The 21,853-nt window shown below is 42.4% G+C and overlaps 1 protein-coding gene across 9 annotated transcripts in view; it reads right to left on the bottom strand.

The window, feature by feature from the left end:
• Nucleotides 1-21,853, bottom strand: part of HSD3B7 (hydroxy-delta-5-steroid dehydrogenase, 3 beta- and steroid delta-isomerase 7) — a 209,624-nt gene that overhangs the window by 142,022 nt on the left and 45,749 nt on the right. For all 9 annotated transcript variants that reach the window (XM_033945298.1, XM_033945304.1, XM_033945303.1 and 6 more), the window contains one exon: nt 6,457-6,618. In XM_033945298.1, coding sequence (XP_033801189.1) covers nt 6,457-6,618 — 162 coding nt within the window. The remainder of the gene's footprint in view (nt 1-6,456; nt 6,619-21,853) is intronic.

Raw genomic sequence — 21,853 nt, 5'->3', positions numbered from 1 at the left:
TTCCCCTAATTTTGAGGTGTCCCAATTCCTTCCAACTCTTCCGTAAACTTCTAAAAACTTTTTTATTCGCTAAACATTTTGAAAACTAACTCTTGTATTTCAGTTTACTTTATTTTTTTTAATTTATTGTTAACCGCTTCGAGCTTCCTTTGGTTGAAGACCTGATATATAAGGTTAAGTTTTAGTTTAGTTTAGTTTAGATTAGATAGAGACTGCGTGACCAAATTGATCCCCGAGCAGATGCAGCCTACCCTACACCTGAGAGACAGCCTGTGTGAACCAAGGTAAATCCAAGCAGCTGCCACCCACTCCAAGCCCAGGTACCGGGGTATCCATCTGAGCCAGAAGAGGCCTTCTGGTAAGAGTTCCTGCACCCACAGAGCCTGCAGATCCTAACGCCTGCCTCTGTGATTGTTACTCCATTTAAAAGCCTGCCTCTGAGAAGTTGTAGCTAGTAGTAAAAAAGCAAAAGAGCAGTGAGATTAGCACAGGGTGAGAGAATAAAGTGCTCAAAGTAAAGGGGTCTGTAATGGGAGGGCTGGGTAGGAGCCCCCCTGCTTATTTTTTTTTAATTTGTATTTAGTTAGTCTACATGGCTTTTCTGCCAAAATACAAAAGAAAACTACCAATAGATTAGGGTGCACACACACACAGAAGATAGGGAGTCCTTTTTTGAATCTGTTAAATTTATAGTAGTAGGTCCCAGTACTGAGAAGCTCAGTACCTTCCAGGAGAGGACGGAAGCCATCACCAAAAGTACCCAATGCAAGCGAGTGACAAGCTAGCAAAGATAAGTACCACCTCTACCATACTGTGTGTACACACAGTCTGTAACAATAGTAAAGTACCTCACGGGATGTGTCAAAGTGGAAGATGATATTTTCTTTCTCAAGGGACCCTCGGCCACAAGAGGGCACCTGCTCAAACTCAGGGGCGGAAAATTTCATGGCAACACCAGAAAGTATTTCTTCACAGAGAGAGTGGTTGATCATTGGAACAAGCTTCCAGTGCAGGTGATCGAGGCAGACAGCGTGCTAGACTAAGAATAAATGGGATACCCATGTGGGATCCCTACGAGGGTCAAGATAAGAAAATTGGGTCATTAGGGCATAGACAGGGGGTGGGTAAGCAGAGTGGGTAGACTTGATGGGCTGTAGCTCTTTTCTGCCGTCATCTTCTATGTTTCTATGTTTCATCTGCTATTCAAGTATAAGTAGAGTTGTATAGGTATAATCTGACTAAGAGTAGTGGAGAAAAACTTCAAGCCATTCTTTCGATATATTAAGGGGAAACGGCCTACGAAGGAAGCGGTGGGGCCGTTGGATGGAATAAAGGAAGTGCTAAAGGAGGACAAACTGACAAACTGAACACATTTTTTGCGTCTGTATTTACCGGTATACACAGCATTCCGGAAGCTGACAGGCTATACGCAGGAAACGAGGATGGGAAACTGACAGGATTGACGGTCAGCCTAGAAGAGGTATGCAGGCAGGTTGAAAGGCTTAAAAACGATAAAACCCCGGGACCGGATGGCATCCATCCGAGGGTAATCAAGGAACTGAAAGGGGCTATAGCTGAACTGCTTCAACTAATAGCCAATCTGTCGATCAAATTGGGAAGGATTTCAGAAGACTGGAAAGTGGCAAATGTCACGCCGATCTTCAAGAAAGGTTCAAGGGGAGATCCTGGAATCTACAGACCAGCGAGTCTGACCTCAGTATCTGGTAGAGGTGCTGATAAAAGGACCACATCATTGATCACCTTGATGGACACAATCTGATGAGGACCAGCCAGCACGGCTTCAGCAAGGGAAGATCTTGCTTGACGAACTTGCTACACTTCTTCAAAGGAGTAAACAGGCAGATAGACATTGTATATCTGGATTTTCAGAAGACGTTCGACAAAGTCCTGCATGAACGACTACTTCGAAAAACTGCGAGCCATGGAATCGAGGGTGAAATACTTATGTGGATTAAAAACTGGTTGGCGGATAGGAAACAGAGAGTGGGGCTAAATAGACAATACTCGGACTGGAAAAGCATCACGAGTGGAATGCCACAGGGTTCGGTGCTTGGACCCGTGCTCAACATATTTATAAATGACCTGGAAATTGCTATGACAAGTGAAGTGGTTAAATTTGCGGACGATACGAAGTTATTCAGAATGGTGAAATGCAGAAGGATTGCGAAGACCTGCAACGCGACATAACACGCTTGAGAAATGGGCCGCAACATGGCAAATGAGGTTTAATATGGATAAGTGTAAGGTGATGCATGTCGGTAACAAAAATCTTATACACGAATACAGGATGTCTGGTGCGGTACTCTGAGAGACCCCCCCCAGGAAAGAGACCTGGGAGTACTGGTAGACAAGTCGATGAAGCCATCCTTGCAATGCGCGGTGGCTGCGAAAAGGGCGAACAGAATGTTAGGAATGATTAAGAAGGGAATCATGAGCAGATCGGAGAAGGTTATCATGCTGCTGTACCAGGCCACGATACACCCCCACCTGGAATACTGCGTCCAGGACTGGTCGCCGTACATGAAGAAGGACACGGTACTACTCGAAAGGGTCCAGAGAAGAGTGACTAAAATGGTTTAGGGACTGGAGGAGTTGCTATACAGTGAGAGATTCAAGAAACTGGGCCTCTTCTCCCTTGAAAAGAGGAGGCTGAGAGGGGACATGATCGAAACATTCAAGATAATGAAGGGAATAGACTTAGTACATAAAGACAGGTTGTTCACCCTCTCCAAGGTAGGACAAATGAGAGGACACTCTCTAAAGTTAAAAGGGGATAGATTCCATACAAAGTAAGGAAGTTATTCTCCACCCAGAGAGTGGTGGAAAACTGGAACGCTCTTCCGGAGGCTGTTATAGGGGAAAACACCCTCCAGGGATTTAAGATAAAGTTAGTCAAGTTCCTGCTGAACCAGAACGTACGCAGGTAAAGCTAGTCTCAGTTAGGGTACTGGTGTTTGACCTAAGGGCCACCGCGTGAGCGGACTGCTGGGCACGATGGACCACTGGTCTGACCTAGCAGTGGCAATTCTTATGTTCTTACACCAACTGTAAATACTAAAAGTTGTTTCTGCAGTATCTTTAAGTACGAGGTCAAACAATTAAGTTTGCAAACTCATCCTAGAAAAGTGCTACATACCTTATTGTTAAATATCACTATGGTTATCTTCGAAGTACTCCCCTTGGGAAGCTATGCACCAACACCAGTGCCTAGTCTACCCTTCAAAGCAATTTTGGAACTCTTTTTCTGGAATGCCCTTCAGAGCTGTCATTATATTACCCTTAATGTCCTGAATGTCATCAAATTGTCTTCCTTTCAATATTTATTTTATTTTTGGGTAAAGAAAAAAAGTCATTGGGGCCAGATCAGGTGAGTAGGGAGGGTGTTCCAATACATATAGGTTGCTCATCATTGGTGCAATAGTGAATTGCTCCATTTCAGCCTGAGATTCAGCGTCACCGTACTCTCCTCAGCGTTCCTCTCTGAAACGGAGCTCTGTAGAGCAATTCAATATCGCACCAATGATGAGCAACCTACATGTTAACTACGCTTATGTACTCTGAGATAAGTACAATCTTTGAAACTTTTGAAGTTTTTGTGAGCGAAGTGGTTGCAAGGGGAGTGTAGACAGGGAGTTTTCTCCTGTTTTTTAATATCAAATCACATGAACTTGCTATTATGCAATATTGCACAATGGGAGTGACTCGTGAAAATTACATCAAATTTTTATTATTTTGATTTACTAATGATTTTATTATTTTGTCACTAATGATTTGCGCACATAGGTCCGAGGATGTTTCACGCTTGATTACCCTGTTGGGTGACTACAGCTCACAACTCTAGTAACAGGAGTTATCCTGACTTAAGAGTGGTGAATACTGAGGACCTTCACATCAATATCGATTTCTTTAGAGCTCTCTTTTCACTGTTATGATATTCGAGTCTCCCCAGATGCAATATAATTATTGCAGAAAGTAATTTCTATTGTTAATTCACCTAGATATTCTTTCTTTTGGGTTCCACAGTTTTTGAAAGTTTTGGATCCAAAAAGGGGCATTTCTAGGATTTGTTTGCAGTATTATAGAATAAGATAAATCCATACCTAATTTACCCCTCCCCCTCCTTTTTATAAAACCGTAGTGCGTTTTTTAGCACTGACTAGGTAGTAACAGCTCCAATGCTCATATGAATTCTATGAGCATCGGAGCTGTTACCAGTTGGTTTAAATCCTAGCACCTAAATTTAGGCATGGTTCCCAGCACTAAACCCTATTTTATAAACAGCTTACAACTTTGAATTTAGTTTTATGTGTAAAGATGGGCTCCCAGTTTTATAGAATTAGGTAGACTGTGTTTTTTTTAAAAAAGGACACAAATTGAATTACTGATGAGCTTGTAATGGTGTTCCACAAGAATCTTCATTGTCACCTTTACTTTTTTATTTATATATGAGTTCTTGGATAGTATTTTACAGTTCTGAATGGTAAAGTTGCTCTTATGTACTGATGCTATCTTGGTTTCTATCCAGCTGGATTTTGTCAAAACCATCAAGCGAATTAATGATTGCTATCTCTTTTGTTGAGGGTTGATCTCTACTTTATTATTTGAAGTTGAATAAGCAAAAGACAAAGATTATGGTTTAGTACTTTGCTAGAAACAGTAACCAGCTGTACCTCTTCCCTGTAGGACAATGTTTATCATAAAAAGAACATTGTATTAAGGATGATATCAGTTCATCACCAACTATGGAGCCTCAAGTAAATAAGTTAACTCAGAATGTTTTCTTTAAATTTAGGTAGTTGCAATATGTTAGATCTAGCTTTTCGGAGTCTCATTTTAGATTGTTAGTGCGGTCGTTGATTTTGCCTAAATTCAACTATTGCAACTCCTTGTATCTAGAAATTTCTGTGAAGTTACTTAAGAAGCTTCAGCTTTTACAAAATACTGTGACCAATTTAAATATTTAATATGTGAAAATATGATAAGGTTTCTCCTTTGCTACTGAAACCTCAATGGTTGCCTATTTAGGCCCAAATAAAGTGGCTTGCACAAATTAAAAAAAAAAACATACTTGGCTCTGTCCCTGAATACTTTTTCATTTATGAGCTTTCATTTCTTCAAGAAGAAATTCTAGACGATGATTTATCTGTTTATTTAGCTTTCCTTCAATCAAAGGGATGTGATATTGATGGGCACTAAATTCAACCTTTCATTTACAGACTGTTAAATTTTGGACTCATTTTCCTCTACAGAAGGCTACTCAGTTCTGTTCCTCGAGGTCCAAAGGCAGACCACATTTTCAGGATATCCATAATTAATATATATGAAAGAGATTTGCATGCACTGCTTCCTTGGTATGCAAATCTCTCTCATGCATATTCATTGTGGATATCCTGAAAGCCTGACTTGCCTGTAGACCTCAAGGACCAGAACTGAGTAGCCCTGCATTACAGTTTTCTTGTTACCTTTGTCAAAAGTTCATGAAAACTTTTCTATTTGAGAAATTTATGCGAACCTCTAGTAGATGTATAAGCTATTGACTATTTGTTTTTTTAAACATTTTAGCATATAAGATCCTGGCTAATCTGCTTCTTGTACTTGATGTATGTCACCTAGATCTGAATTGGGAATGGGCAGCTAAGAAATGTGAGAATAGAATAGAATGTGATGCTTGTGACTACTGTTTTTGATAGTAAGAATGAAGTTCTGGCTGTAAAATGAAAATGACAATTCAGTTGTAACTCTTGCCATCAATTTTCAGATTGATGAGCCACTGCTTATAGCTAAGTGATTTTCACGATTCAAAAGGAAGGTTGTTAATGTCATGCAGCCAAACTTCATAGTTGACTACAGTGCCAATACTGATGGCGTGGACCTTTTGATAACTTTGTTGTTATGTACTGAATTGCTGTAAAAAGGAAAAATGGTTATAGTCTCTCTACATCAACTATGCTGATGCTACATCACCTAGGTTTCGACATGTGTTTTTGGCTTCAAAAGCTCCAGAAAATAGTAATGAGACGTCCTGTAAACAGTTGGCAAGGGTTGGACAACTTGATGGTCGACCATGCAACTAACCTTGGATCATTACATATTTAAAACATCCTGACGATCACAGACTATTAGAAGATCACAGATGTTTAAATTGGCATTAACGTCAAGTGTTTTAATACATTCTTCATGACTGGCTACATTACAGACATATGACTAGACTGCAGATGCTTTGTACCATAGATTTGGCTAAGGTTGCAAACACAAAGTGTTGTGTATTTCATATAACTGACTTGAATGGAACAAATTTGACTTTGATGTGCTAATATGTTTGCTTTCAACATAATTTCAAAGCAAAAACGGTTTTGGCTGGCAGTTACATTTCTGGCTGTAAATGGGCTAATTTGCTAATATACTTGTGGAAAATACAAAATACTGAAATCTTACCTGTGCTCATGTGCCTCATATTTTCATCCAAATAAAGGTCAAAGACTTTCACCTCTGCAACATTTTGTGATCGCTCTACCAACATCTTCACCAAATGATAACCCAAAAATCCACAGCCACCTGTCACCAGGTACACCTGTTGCTCCTTGGTCATTATCTTAACTAGAACAAGAGACAGAAAATTTGGTCAGCAAATGCATTACTGCCTGTCCCATGAAGGTCTGAAGCTACATCAAGAATCTTACTCAAAGTCATCAGAACACAACTGCATAGATTTAGGGATGTTGTGCTACTGGAGATACTTTGACATGCTCCATTGCTAAAAGGGATACTTTGTTGATGGGAGTGCTTTCCCTTAGACACAGAATGCACCTTCTTCCCAGTATGGAATTAAGGATACTGGGGTTTTGGAGGCAATGCCCTTTATAACTAGGATATATCTTCAAACTCCCCAGCATGATGATATGGGTAGAGAATGACATGCAGACAAATTTCTCCCCGTCCCCACAGGAGCTCATTATCCTGTCCCAGGGAGTTCTTTTTCTGTCCCTGTCCCATTCCTACAAGCTCTGTCCTCATCTGCACAAGCCTCAAACACTTTAAAATCATAAGTGTTCAAGGCTTATGTGGTTAAGGAAGAGCTTACAGGAATGGGGCAGGGGCAGGGACAGTGACAAAACCCGCAGGGACGGGGAAATTGAGCTCTTACGGGAATGGGGGAAAATTTGTCCCCATGTCATTCTCTAGTTATGCGGTATAGTGCTCAAAATGAGCCACTGGAGCTCTAAGGACTACCCATAATAGGCATAAGTAGTGTCACACATTGTAGGAGTAGGATGAGTCAATTAGTGCTACCCTGCAAGGAAAGCAGATGAAAAAAGAAAAAACACTGGTCTGCTTTGCAAGCCATCATAAAAACAAAATCTTAGCAGAAAGGCATATGCCCAAAGAAGCACCAGCCCCATGGGAGTAGAGATAGGGAGAAAAGGAGAGCCAGAAGAAAGAAGATAAAATATTGGTTTGCACCTAAAGCAGAAGACAAGTAGGTGCAGACATTGTGGCTTGCACCACATGCCTCAGAAAAGAAGCAGCATACATAGAGGAGACAGCAGCTTCTCATTCCAAGGCAGGACAAATGAGAATGTCAGTCAAACAAACATGCCTGTCTACCCTAGAAAACACTCAGCAGAAGACACCAGAAATGTGAATACCATATGTCTTCCACCCCCACCAAACAAATAGAGATTAGTAAACTATGTACTTCCTGAATTAACATGAATAGTCTATTCTGAAACAACAAAGCAGAAAATAGAAACAAGTACAGTACAAGGTTAAATAAAGTATGGGCAAGCCAAGGGAAAATATCTGGAAAACTATGAATACAAACGTTTTTAGTTTATTGAATAAAATTCAAGATCTTCAAGCCCAGATGGTAGAAGTAGACTTCAATGGGATATAACCATACTGGATTATAATCTAGTTAAGAAAGAAAGGGATGGCAGAAAAGAGAATACAATAACTCATTCTGCTGAAAATAAATAAATATGAAAGCAATGGAAATGCAGGGCTTGTGGGGGGAAAGGAAGCAACTCTATGGGTCAACTTGGAAATGCTGTCTACTCTGATGTGATTTACAAACCTCACAATCAAGTGGAGAAACTTGAAAAAGAACAGATGTAATAAAGGGGAAGATGTTGTTGACAAGTTGATAGAAAGGTCCTATTTACAGTCCCAGAAAAAGAAATACTATATTAAGGACTCTTCAAGTAGCATTGGTCAAATGGTACTGAGGTAAGGAGCTGCACTGGACCTGGTACTTACAAATAAAGGAGGTATCTCTAATTTATTTTATTTATTAATAATCTTTATGAAGAAATGCGCCAAGGAAAATATACAACTTTAACAGCGTAACAACAGTAAAATCACCAAATACAAACTATACAATCTATGAAGTAAACTTGGAGATAGCAAATTGAAACCTAATATTAGGACTAACATGATACAGCATCAGATATATAGGGCTCCTTTAACTAAGCTGCGATAACAGTTTTAGCGCGAGCTTAGCGCGTGCAGAATTGCCATGCGCGCTAGACGCTAACACTAGCATTGAGCTGGCATTAGTTCTAGCCGCGTAGCATGGGTTTAGCACACGCTAAAATTCTGCGCAGGCTAAAAACGCTATCGCAGCTTAGTAAAAGGAGCCCATACACATTAAAGGTATTCAATAAAACAATCATAACAGAAACAATAAATGTCAGCAGTAAGCAAATGATACATCAAAATAGATTAATTTCCTTTCATGCTGCCTAACCCAGATTATGATACTTACTCTCCCTTTTACAAAGCCGCAGTAATGGCTGTCGCGTGGCAAACACGCCGATACCCATTAAATCCATCTGGGCATTGGAACAATTACCACAGCAGCAGCTGCTACAACAGCTTCATAAAAAGAGCTCTTAATGATGTCAACATAATACAAATTTATGGCGTCCGTTCTTATAGTTACAATAAATTGAAATAGATCATTCACATAGCATGCAATTATTCCATCATTTTTCCTTTTCTCAATTTCTTATTTATGGATACATTTAGAAAGGACCCCTGAAGAAGGCACAATGTGCCAAAACATAGACCGTGGTGGGTCCCTGGGATTGTGTATACCAGTTGCTGAAAGCATAGTTACTTACCGTAACAGGTGTTATCCCAGGACAAGCAGGCAGCATATTCTTAACTGATGGGTGACCTCCAAGCTAACAAAAAGAGGGATGGAGGGAATACCCAATTTCCAAAAATATAAAAATACTTGGTATCACTCTAGACACACACCTAACTATGACTGACCACACAAACTCACTAGTGAAAAAATGTTTTTACACGCTATGGAAACTAAGAACCATAAAAAAATACTTTGACCCTACATCATTCAGGTTGCTTGTTCAGGCGCTGATCTTATCCATTCTTGACTACTGCAACATCATCTACCTGGGCATCCCACAAAAAACAATAAAAAAACTGAGATTAATACAAAACACCACCGTTCGCCTAATTTTCGGACTAAGAAAAAACGACCACATCAGCCCCTACTATAAAAAGCTGCATTGGCTTCCAATAGAAGCGCGAATCCTATTCAAATTTGCTTGCACCTGTTTCAGACAAGCCTGGGGACTAGCACCTTCATACCTGCAAACTCACTTCATCCTACACAACTCCACACGAGCAACCAGAAACAAAAACATCTTTGCCTACCCAAAGATTACAGGCTGCAGATACAAATCCTTCTTGGACAGAACCTTTAAGTTCCAAGCGAACAAACAGCAAGTTTGGCTGAAAAACCACATAAATGAACCCAATCTGACTTATAATTCATTCCGCAAATCGATCAAAACCGCCCTATTCGCAAAATTCATTGACTAAAACAGTCCCCCCCCCCCTCACTAGGACTCCTCTCCCAGTAAACGCTTTTTTCCCGCCTTTTCTCTCTCACAAGAAGCCCCTCATGTATTCAGATCTCCTCTACCCTTAGAACTCCAACTCATGGAAGTTCTAAATCTTTCAGATACTCTTTACCCATAGATCACCAATTAATACATAAATTTCCCATTTAGACTATTGTATTGCATCTAGACTCATTGTATGGTATTGTATTTAGACTTACTATGTTATTGTACTTAGACTCACTGTATTGTATTGTACTGTATTGTACTTAGACTCATTGTATTGTATTGTATGCGGACTTATTGTATTGTATTGTATTAAGACCTTTGTTATTCGCTGAATGTCCAGCCTTCTTACTATGTAAACCGCCTAGAAGTCGCCTGACTATGGCGGTATAGAAAAATAAAGTTATTATTATTATGAAAATAAATTTTGTAAAACAGATTGGCTGAAGTGTCCATCCCGTCTGGAGAATGCATCCAGACAACAATGAGATGTGAAAGTATGAACTGAGGACCAAGTAGCAGCCTTGCAGATTTCCTCAATAGGAGTTGATCTGAGGAAAGCTACAGATGCTGCCATAGCTCTAACCTTATGGGCCGTGACACAACCTTCCAGTGTCAGTCCGGTCTGAGCATAACAGAACGAGATGCAAGCAGCAAGCCAATTGGATTAACGTACGTTTAGACACAGGATGTCCCAACTTATTGGGATCAAAGGACAGAAAAAGTTGGGGAGATGATCTGTGAGGCTTAGTGCACTCTAAATAGTAAGCCAAAGCACGCTTACAGTCCAAAGTATGCAAAGCCTGTTCTCCAGGATGAGAATTAGTTTTCGGGAAGAATACAGGCAGGACAATGGACTGGTTAAGATGAAAGTCAGATACAACCTTAGGGAGGAACTTTGAATGTGTACGCAGAACCACCTTGTCATGGTGAAAGACTATGAAAGGTGGATCGGCAACTAGTACATGCAACTCACTGACCCTCCTGGCAGAGGTGAGAGCAATAAGGAAGACCACTTTCCAAGTGAGAAATCTGAAATGAGCTGTGGCCAATGGTTCAAAAGGAGGCTTCATTAAGGCGGAAAGAACCACATTAAGATCCCAGACCACAGGAGGGGGCTTGAGAGGTGGTTTTACATTGAAAAGTCCCTTGCATGAATCTGGAAACCAAAGGATGAGCAGTAAGAGGTTTTCCATGAACTGGCTCATGAAAAGCAGTAATGGCACTGAGGTGGACTCTGATAGAAGTAGATTTGAGACCAGAGTTAGACAAAGAAAGGAGATAATCCAACACTAGTTCTACTGCTAGCGAAGTTGGGTCATGATGATGCAGAAGGCACCAGGAAGAAAACCGGGTCCACTTCTGGTGATAGCATTGAAGAGTGGCCGGCTTCCTGGAAGCATCAAGAATAGAACGGATAGGCTGAGAAAGAAGTGAATGAGCAGAGGTCAGCCCGAGAGATACCAAGCTGTCAGGTGCAGAGACTGTAGGTTGGGATGTAGGAGGGACTGCTGATGCTGAGTAAGCAGAGAAGAAAACAGTAGAAGAAGTATGGGAGAACAAATGCTGCCTGGGCCACCGTGGAGCGATGAGAATCATGGTGGCTTGTTCCCTGCAGAGCTTGAACAAGGTCCGCAACTGAGAGGCAGAGAAGGAAATGCATAAAGGAATAGATTGGACCAATCCAGGAGAAACGCATCTGCTGCCAGACAGTGAGGGGAATAGAGTCTGGAGCAAAATTGGGGCAGTTGATGATTGTGAGGAGCTGCAAAAAGGTCCACCTGAGGAGTGCCCCATTGATTGAAAATGGACTGGAGAGTTATGGGATTGAGAGTCCATCCATGGGGTTGGAGAATTCTGCTGAGATTGTCTGCTAAGGAATTCTGTTCTCCCTGGATGTAGACAACTTTCAGGAACAAATGGCGAGTTGTCACCCAAGACCAAATCTTTTGGGCCTCCTGACACAACAGGCGAGAGCCTGTCCCACCCTGTTTGTTGATGTAGTACATTGCTACTTGATTGTCGGTGCAAAGAAGTAAAACTTGAGGAAAGAGGAGATGCTGAAAAGCCTTGAGGGCATAAAACATCGCTCTGAGTTTCAGGAAATTGATGTGATGTTTCTTTTCCTGGGCAGTCCAAATACCTTGGGTTTAGAAATTGTTCAAGTGAGCTCCCCAGGCATATGGGGATGAGTCTGTGGTGATGACTAGATGATGAGGAGGCAGATGGAACAGAACGTCTATGGAGAGATTGTAAGATTTCAACCACCATTGTAAAGACTGTCGAAGAGACGATGTCACAGATATGTGTCGCGAACAAGGATCCGTTTCCTGGGACCACTGGGTAGCTAGGGACCATTGAGGAGTGCGCAGGTGAAGACGTGCGAAGGGGGTGACATGAACTGTCGAGGCCATGTGACCTAAGAGTCTCATCATTTGTTTTGCAGAGATGGACAGCTGTGAGAGCACCCGCTGACAGAGATGAAGAAGAGTCTGAAGGCGATTGGATGGAAGAAACGCCCTCATGAGAACAGTGTCCAAGATCGCTCCGATGAACTGAAGCCGCTGAGTGGGGATGAGATGCGACTTGGGCAGATTGATCTCGAAACCCAGAAGTTGGAGAAATAGGATGGTCTGGTTGGTGGCATGAAGCACTTCCTGAGATGAAGGAGCCTTGATTAACCAGTCGTCCAGGTAAGGGAAGACTTGAAGATGGTGAGAGCGTAGAAAAGCGGCCACCACAATGAGACACTTTGTGAATACCCTGGGAGAGGAGGCAAGACCGAAGGGTAACACTTTGTACTGGTAATGACAGCGATTGATCATGAAGCGGAGATACTGTCTGGAGGCCAGATTGACCGGGATGTGAGTGTAGGCCTCCTTGAGATCGAGGGAGCATAGCCAGTCGCCCTGAGTGAGAAGAGGATAAAGTGTGGCCAGAGAAAGCATTTTGAACTTTTCCTTGACCAAGCATTTGTTGAGATCTCGGAGATCTAGTATGGGTCTGAGGTCCCCGGTTTTTTGGGGGACCAGAAAATAGCGGGAGTAGAATCCCTGCCCCTTCTGATCTAGAGGAACTTCCTCTATGACGTTCAGAAGAAGAAGGGATTGGACCTCCTGAAGGAGGAGGGAGGACTGAGATGTGTTCAAAGTAGACTCTTTTGGAGGACTTTGGGTGGGAAGAGTCTGAAAGTTGAGAGAATAGCCGTGGCGAATGATGTTTAGAACCCACTGGTCTTAAGTGATGATCTCCCAACGGCTGAGGAAAGTAGAAAGACGTCCTCCTATGGGTTGAGGCAGAAGGGACGATGGTGGAAGACTGACTAGGCCCTGGAGAATGAAGTCAAAAGGGTTGAGTGGACTTCGGTTGTCCCAGCGAGTCTCATGCGCAGAAAGTTTCTGAGTAGTAGAATCCATGGATTCACCAAACTCGTCCCCTAAGCAGAGAGCATTGGCAAGGCGGTCCTGGTGGTTGACATCGAATTCTGAGACTCGAAGCCAAGCGAGACGTCTCATAGCAACAGCTATTGCCATAGCCCTGGATGTAAATTTGAAGGTGTCATTATTATTATTATTATTATTATTCTTATATACCGCCATGCCCAGTGAGTTCTAGGCGGTTTACATCAATTAGCAAATGATCTGCATTGACAAGCAGATTTACAACAAAATTAGAAGCAGATTTACAACAAATTACAAGCAGATTTACGATAAATTACAACGATTTACAGTAGTCATAGATGGAACGCACCATGAACTTGCGAAGTTGCAATAAACTAGACGTGTATTGACGGAATAAGGAAAGCTTCCGATCAAGGGAGATATTTTTCAAAAGAAGAAAGCTGTTGGATAAGATGCTTCAGGTAAAATGAAAAGTGAAAGGAATAATTACCTGAGCGGTTGGCAAGCATCGCATTTTGGTACAGCCGCTTGCCAAACTTATCCATAGCTTTGCCCTTTCTGCCAGGAGGGACAGAAGCATAGACACTAGAGCCCGCAGTCTTTTTCAAAGTGGATTCCACAAGCAAGGATTCATGTGGAAGCTGAGGCCTGTCAAAGCCTGGAATGGGAGTTACTCTGTATAAAGTGTCTAATTTTCGAGGAGCACCGGGAATGGTTAAAGGTGTCTCCAAGTTTTTATAGAAAGTCTCTCTTAAAATATCATGGAGGGGTAATTTTAGAAATTCCTTGGGCGGTTGATCAAAGTCCAAAGCCTCAAGAAAAGCTTTGGACTTCTTAGATTCAGCCTCCAAAGGAATAGAAAGAGACTCACACATTTCCTTTAAAAAAGATGTAAAGGAAGATGAATTAGGCTTGACAGAAGGGTCCTGTGCAGAAGGGTCTTCCTCAGGTGAAGAGGCCTCATCATCAGACAATAGAGGCTCTTCTGAGTCATCACAAAGACCAGGGTCCCTGACTTGTGAACTGCGACTCCGGGAGTATGGCATCGAAGGTTCAGTATGCCTGGTTTTGCGCACCGACTTCCCAGAGCGGAGGGATGCGGTACCCTGGGAAGTCAGTGGTTGCCGGTGCCGGGAGTGGTCAGAAATTAGTGCGGGGTCAGTTGTTTGAACCGCATGGTGCAGGCCTCTCGGTTCCGCAGATAATACCGGCATGGAAGCCGAAGAGGCAGAGTGGACCAGTACCGAAAGAGTGGAAGCCGACAATAGCGGCTGCTCCACGGTCGGTACCGGTGGCTCAGACCGGACCGGAACTGGAAGGTTCGATGCCAACAGAGCAGGAAGGAGCTGCTGCAATTGCTCCTTAAGTTGGGCTTGAAGGACAGCCGCAATACGGTCATCCAAGGAAGGCATCGGTATCGCTTTCTTTTTCTGCGGTACCTGTGGTGCTGCTCAACGCCCAGAGGATGAGGAGGTCAAAGAGGATGCACTTACCTCAATAGGGGCGGAGCATTTACGGGGGCGCCTCGAGGTCGGCAGGACTGGACTCTCTGCTACAGCGACCGGAGGACGCTCCAAGGAGGAAGGCTTCTTAGCCTGCTTACCTGAGAGGTGCGACGCCGGAGCGGTGTTGCGCGGCGTCGATGAAGTGGGTGCCGGTTGAGAAGCTGCCGACGTCAGTGTCGATGCCGAGGGATCAGCCATCGCGGCACCGAACAAAAGTTTCTGTTGAAGCTGCCTGTTTTTTAAGGTGCGCTTCTTAAGAGTAGCACAATGGGTGCAGGTGGAAGCCCTATGATCCGGACCCAGGCACTGCAGACATCAATTGTGCGGCTCGGTCAACGATATGGGGCACGCACACCGTTGGCACTTTTTGAATCCTGGCTGAGGGGGCATGAAGGTAAACACTGCCTCTGCCAAATCGAAAGCGGAGGCTTCTATGGTGACAACAGGCCCCGCTGGGGCGAACCCGAAAAAAGAAAGAAATCAAGTGAAATATATATATATATATATATTTCACGCCTCCGTCGGGCGGGAAGGCACTCGCACATGCGCGGTGCGGCCTAACTAGAACTTTCTAAGTTCTTAGAGTGCAATCACTCTAAAATTGTCCGTACCGGGGCTCCGTCACCCATCAGTTAAGAATATGCTGCCTGCTTGTCCTGAGATAATAAAACTTTTGGTTATCCAGATCTTTTGCACCATTTTGGTTTTCTGTTTGCCATTTGCATTTTTGTGGAACATCTGGTCTTTTATTTTGGTTTATCTGCTGTTCTATCATCAATGGAGACTGGTTCTCGAAATTCCTACGCTTACGCTCCTACACCGTTAACATAAACGGTACCTCATCCCCTCCCTGGAAGCCGATATGTGGAGACCCGCAAGGCTCACCACTCTCTCCTATCCTTTTCAATATTTACATGTCCTCTTTGAAACTCCTTCATCTATCCCCCCCTGGAAACTCTCTACACCTATGCTGACGATATCCTCATCCTCCTTGAGACCGACTCGAACCTCACTAACCTCGCTGAGAACATATCCGCATGTATAATGAACCTTCAATCCTGGGCACATTCTGTACAAATGAAATTGAACGAGTCCAAAACAAAACTACTTTGGCTCGGCCCAATATTAGGTCATTTACCCACCTCCATCCCATTATCTTCCAGCTCTACCCTTCAGCTTGAGTTTTCAAGCAAAGTCCTTGGCATCATCATAGACTCCTCTCTCTCCTTCAATGGCCACCTCAACTTCTTGGTAAAAAAATGTTTCTTTAGTCTTCATATGCTGAGATCGTACTTTCATCATTCTCACTTCGTCATCCTTGTTCAATCCACCATCCTCTCTAGACTGGATTATTGCAACTCCATCTATTTAAGCCTAACTAAAAAAAAAACTCCATAGACTTCAGCTAATCCAGAATGCCGCGGCCAAGCTTATTTTCGCTAAAGGCAAGTTTGACCACGTCTCCCCACTCCTGTCCAAACTTCACTGGCTCCCAGTTCACTCCAGAGTCCTCTTTAAATGTGCCTGTTTAGCTTTCAAGATCCTACATGGCATCCTCCCTCCCGTTATCCCTCTCTTCTGGAACTCCTCTAACCCTAATTCCACTAGATCCTCCCAAAAACTGAAACTATCATTCCCCTCTGCAAAAGGTATATCCCGCGTAGGAAAACTAGGAACATCCCTCCCCTTTAGAACCATAGAACTCTGGAACAACCTCACATTCCCACTCAGAATTTCAAACTCCCTCCAATCCTTCCGCAAACACCTGAAAACTTGGCTCTTTTCAAAAATCTAACACCTCCCACTCTTTGGTACCCTGTCCCTCTTTATCTTCCTAGCTCCTTTCCTATAACCCTTCATTGTAGCTCCTTTTCAACCTAACCCTGTAAACCGTGCCGAGCTCTACGCTTGTGGAGATGGCGCGGTATAAAAACCTAAGGTTTAGTTTAGTTTTATGTTTTATACTTATTATTCACATTGATTGCAAACCACTTTGGTTACTAATTGTGGACAGTTAGTATATCAGGCAGAAATAAACTAAAACCAAATCATGCACTCTCTTAAGGACTAGATCTTGAATTGTTCACCTCTTGTCAAGGAATTTTACCTCCCTAGCATTCTCTAATGTTACCTTTACCTAGTCAATATTAGGGTAATTGAAATCACCCATTATAACTGTGTTACCCAATTTGTTAGCCTCCCTAAATTCTGTCTTTTTATTCTGGCCAGGCAAACGGTAGTACACTCCTATCACTATCTTTTTCCTTTTTACATTTGGAATTTCTACCCATAGGGATTCCAAGGTATGTTTTAGTTCCTATAGAATTTTTAGTCTATTCAATTCAAGGACCTCCTTAATGTATAATGCTACGCCTCCAATTCAATCTACCCTATCACTGCAATATAATTTGTACCCTGTATTTTGTACCCTGTTATCATAGTGTCCCATTGGTTATCTTTCTTCCACCAAATCTCAGAGATGCCTGTTAAATTCTATCTTTTCATTTAGTGCAATATATTCTAACTATCCCATCTTGTTGTTTCTTAAGCTTCTAGCATTTGCATACAGACATTTCAAACAATATTTGTCATTCCCATTTACAACTTGCTCAGCAGTTGACATAGATAATTTGCAATCTTTAAAAACTGCTCTATATTTAAGAACACCTGGTCTACCATGGTCTCTATTGCAACGTTGCTATCAGGATGCCTTATTTTCCTTATTTTGGTGATATCATTAAAGATACCTTGTTCCGAACCATGCTTTTTTGAGTGACTGTCTGCCTTCCCCCAGTTTCTAGTTTTTTAATATACTGTATATTGCAACTGTACATTGATATTATCTTGTCCTTTTTTGTGTCAGAAAATGAACCAGTTCAAAACACATGAATGGTTTGGGCTGTAATGGATAAATGAAGAGAAATTGACAGACCAAAACCAGAGTTGGACAACTTTTATGCAGTTCATAGCTAAGCTATTACTCCGAGGACTACAGCAGTTACATACAAAAGTATTCAACATATACCAAACAGTGTAACTGAAAAAAGGATAAAGGTGTTATTAGTTATAAAATATTCCAATTTTTATTTATGCAGTGTCATTTATTTCTGTCATATTTATTTGCAATAACTTTCCCTTGTTCTTTAATCACTAAACTAAACTACAGGACCCTTTTACCAAATTGTGGTAAAAAGCAGACTTAGCACATTCATATGCAGGCTATTCCCATGTTCTCAAGCCATTTTTACCACCAGGGTAAAAGACCGATTTTTATATTTTCATTAACATGTAAGCACCCATTATGTAAATAAGGGTTCATGCACTAAGCATGTACTAATCCAGTGGTCTCAAACTCAAGCCCTTAGTGGGGCCACATTTTGGATTTGTAGGTATTTGGAGGGCCGCAGAAAAAATAGTTAATGTCTTATTAAAGAAATGACAACTTTGCCTGAGGTAAACTCTTTATAGTTTATAAATCTTTCCTTTAACAGTTAAAGGAAAGATTTATAAATGATAAAGGAGTTTTACCTTATGCAAAATTGTCATTAACTATTTTTTCTGCGGCCCTCCAAGTACCCTATTTTTTCTGCAGCCCTCACATTTAAAGTTTAATATCTTTCCTTTCTCAAACCTGACACATTTCAATCACTATATTGAAAATAAAATAATTTTCCCTACCTTTGTTGGCTGGTGACTTTATTTTTCTGTGCTTTTAACTGTTTCCAGGGCCTTCTTGTCCTTTGACTGTTTTTCTCTCCGTCTTCACTTTCTACCTTGCATCCATCTTTGGCATTAACTTAATATTCAATTTTTCTGCTTTCTTTTCATAATCTACGTTTCCATGTCTTACCTTTCCTTCTATCTCTCTCTTCTTCCGTCCCTATTTCCATGGTCTGACATCTCTTTCTTTCCTTTCTCTCCCTCCCTCCTTCCTTTCCCCTGGTCTGGCATCTGTCTCCTTCCATCCCCCAACTTTTTATTTCTTTCACCCTGCCCCCTTCTTTCTTTCTCTCTCTCTCCATGCCCCCATGTCTGTCTTTCTCTCTCCGTGCCCCCTTTCTTTCTTTTCTTTCTCCATGCCCGCCCTTTCTTTCTATCTTTCTCTCTCCATGCCCCTTTCTGTCTGTGTCCCATCTCCCTTCTTTCTTTCTGTCTCCCTGTTCCCCCTTTCTTTCTTTATTTCTCCCTGTCCTCCCCCAAGCCACCAACATTGGGGAACAGGCCGCCACCGCCGCAATCAGGGAACAGGCCAGCACTGAGGTCTTAGCTCTCCCTGCTTAACTTCTCCAGTGCAGGGCCAACCAATTCTCGCCACCCGACGTCAATTCTAACGTTGGAGAGGAAGTTCCGGGCCAGCCAGGCAGCGATTGCAGGACAGATCGCAGGCCGCAAAATAGTCCCTGGTGGCCGCATGCGGCCCATGGGCCACATGTTTGAAACCACTGTACTAATCGATTAGTGAACAGCAATGTAGCCAAGTTAACCGATTAGCTCAAAACATATCCACTTTGCCCCAGTGCTAATAAATATTTTTCAGATAGAAGTGACTCTTAACATAAATACCATTCATCATGGTCAATCACTGATTACCCAGATAATACAGCTGAAAATCTTTATTGACTGGGACAGTCTAGGGACAGCAAGACATTTTACTACCAGTACAAGTACTCAATGCCTGGACCCAGACAACTAGCCAGAAGTTAAGACTGCAAAATAGCTGTCCAGGTATCAGTGCTGAATATTGGCAGTATCTGGATGATTTCCAGCAGCTGCTTTATATCCGTAAATATTCAGCACCGATACCAGGTTTAGCCCAGTGCTGAATATTTAGGTATAAAATTAAATACCACGGTCAATATTTCAGTCAACACTGACCATAGTGTTTAGATAAACAGGGGGGGAGGGATAGTTTTTATAGTAGAAGTTTCCACAATAATTTCGACTTCCAACAAATACAATTCTCCATTCATTTTAAACCTCTCAACCTCCCTCCCTCCATATCCCACCTACCCACTTGGCCTTCAAGAGAAAACTTGCTATGACACTGATCAACCTGTTTCGAGATACAGTATATACCGGTACCTTCATTTATATCAACATTAACCTTCCTTAAACTTTAGCACTCTATTGTATAGTTCCATGAAAAGCTGTGTATTTCTCCTGAAATCCAGCAACCCTTTCATTATAATAATAATAACTTTATTTTGTATACCATAATTCCACAGCAGTTCAGAGCGGTTTACAGAGGAAGAGACTGTACACAGACAGCGATGTTACAGAAAAAGACTTTCAAAATACATTAGCAAGTCAAGAGTAGTCATATACCAGGAGGCATTTCAGAGATACAACAAGGCAGGAAGGGAGTCAGAGAAATTTATTAAAGAGGTGGAGGGGCATAATCAAAAAAAAGTCTAAGTCCCCTTTTGGCCTAAGGCCTTACACGTTGAAATAAGCAGGGAAAATGTCCATTATCAAAAACACGTCCAAAAGGAAGTTTTTTTGATAATGGTCTGCCTCTACGTTCAGCTGTTTCAAAGCCCAGACCACCACTACGTCTACAATTACTACATATAATGAACCCAAAAAACGCCTAAGTCCCAAATGTCCAAAATAAGGGCTTTTAGGTGAAGGAGGAGCGAGTCCTTCGCCTAAAAGCTGGATTCTGTAACCGGTATCTGTCAAAAAGAACACTGGTTACAGAATCCCCCCACCCCTACAACGATCCGGGCAGGAGAGAGACCAAGCCCTCCTACCCCGCGGCACCCCAAACCCCTGACTAAGATCGGAGAAAGAGGGAGCCCAATCCCTCTTGCCCCGCCAGCCCCGACTGTCCCCAACAGCATTGGGGGCAAGAGGGAGCCCAATCCCTCTTGCCCCACCAGCCCTGACCATCCCCAACAGCATTGGGGCAAGAGGGAGCCCAAGCCCTCTTGCCCCAGCGATTCCCTCCCCCCCCCCCCGCCCCCGCCAATTACGATGGGGCCAGGAGGGAGCCCAAGCCCTCCTGGCCCGGCAACATCCCTACCCCCCCTAAAATACAGGCAGGAGGGATCCCAGGCCCTCCTGCCCTCGACGCACTCCCCACCCTGACCCCTTGATCCCCCCATCCCCAATCCCCCCTATCTTTAAATCGGTGGCCAGATGGATGGTTGCCAAGCTGGTCTTAGGGCCTGATTAGCTCAGGAGGCTCAAACCCCGCCCAAAGGTGGGGCCTGAGGCGCCTGGGCCAACCGGAATAGGCCCAGTAGGCTTAGGCCCCTCCTATGGGCAGGGCCTTAGGCACATGGGCCTCCATATCCCAGAGTCACAAAGAGTTGTAATGGGAACATAAATAAATAAGTAACATACCTTTATGTGATTAATTGGAATTACAAATTATCATCATATTCAACCATACAAAACTAAAGAATATAAAGTAATGAAAACATAAGAACTACAAAATACATACTGAAAAATTACAAAATAACCTAATACAGCATGCAGAATACCTATAAACAGCCCTACAGTTTTCAGATCCTACTTCAGAAAAGCAAGCCTACATAAAAGATAACGGGGTTCATTTTCAAAAAAGAAAAATATCCAAAAAATGGTACAAAGGGACATTTTTCTTTCAAAACCTTTCAAACAGCTATTTTCAAAAACTATTTTCTAGATGGATTTCTATGCTGTTCGTCTGCTATGTGTACAAATCTCAAGGAGAAATTATGTTCTTATCTGATAATTTTCTTTCCATTAGTCACAGCAGATGAATCTAGAGACCATCCACCACCAGACAGAGATACAGAATACCAAAAAAAACTTGTCACATATAGGATGGTAAACTCACTAGTCAGCCAGTATTCTTCATAACAAAGCAGTAGTATCACCATGAAAAGCCAGCAGGCAAATAACTCCATCCTTCAAGGTTGTTGAATCCACATCTAGGCTGCCTACTAAGGAGCAAAGGCAAATATAAAGGAACATAAAGGGTGGATTCATCTGCTGTGACTAAAGGAAAGAAAATTATCAGGTAAGAACATAATTTCTCCTTCCTTGTCATCAACAGCATATG

Source organism: Geotrypetes seraphini, chromosome 5, assembly GCF_902459505.1.
Source record: "Geotrypetes seraphini chromosome 5, aGeoSer1.1, whole genome shotgun sequence".
NCBI lineage: Eukaryota > Metazoa > Chordata > Amphibia > Gymnophiona > Dermophiidae > Geotrypetes > Geotrypetes seraphini.
This window is presented reverse-complemented; position numbering and strand designations above follow the sequence as displayed.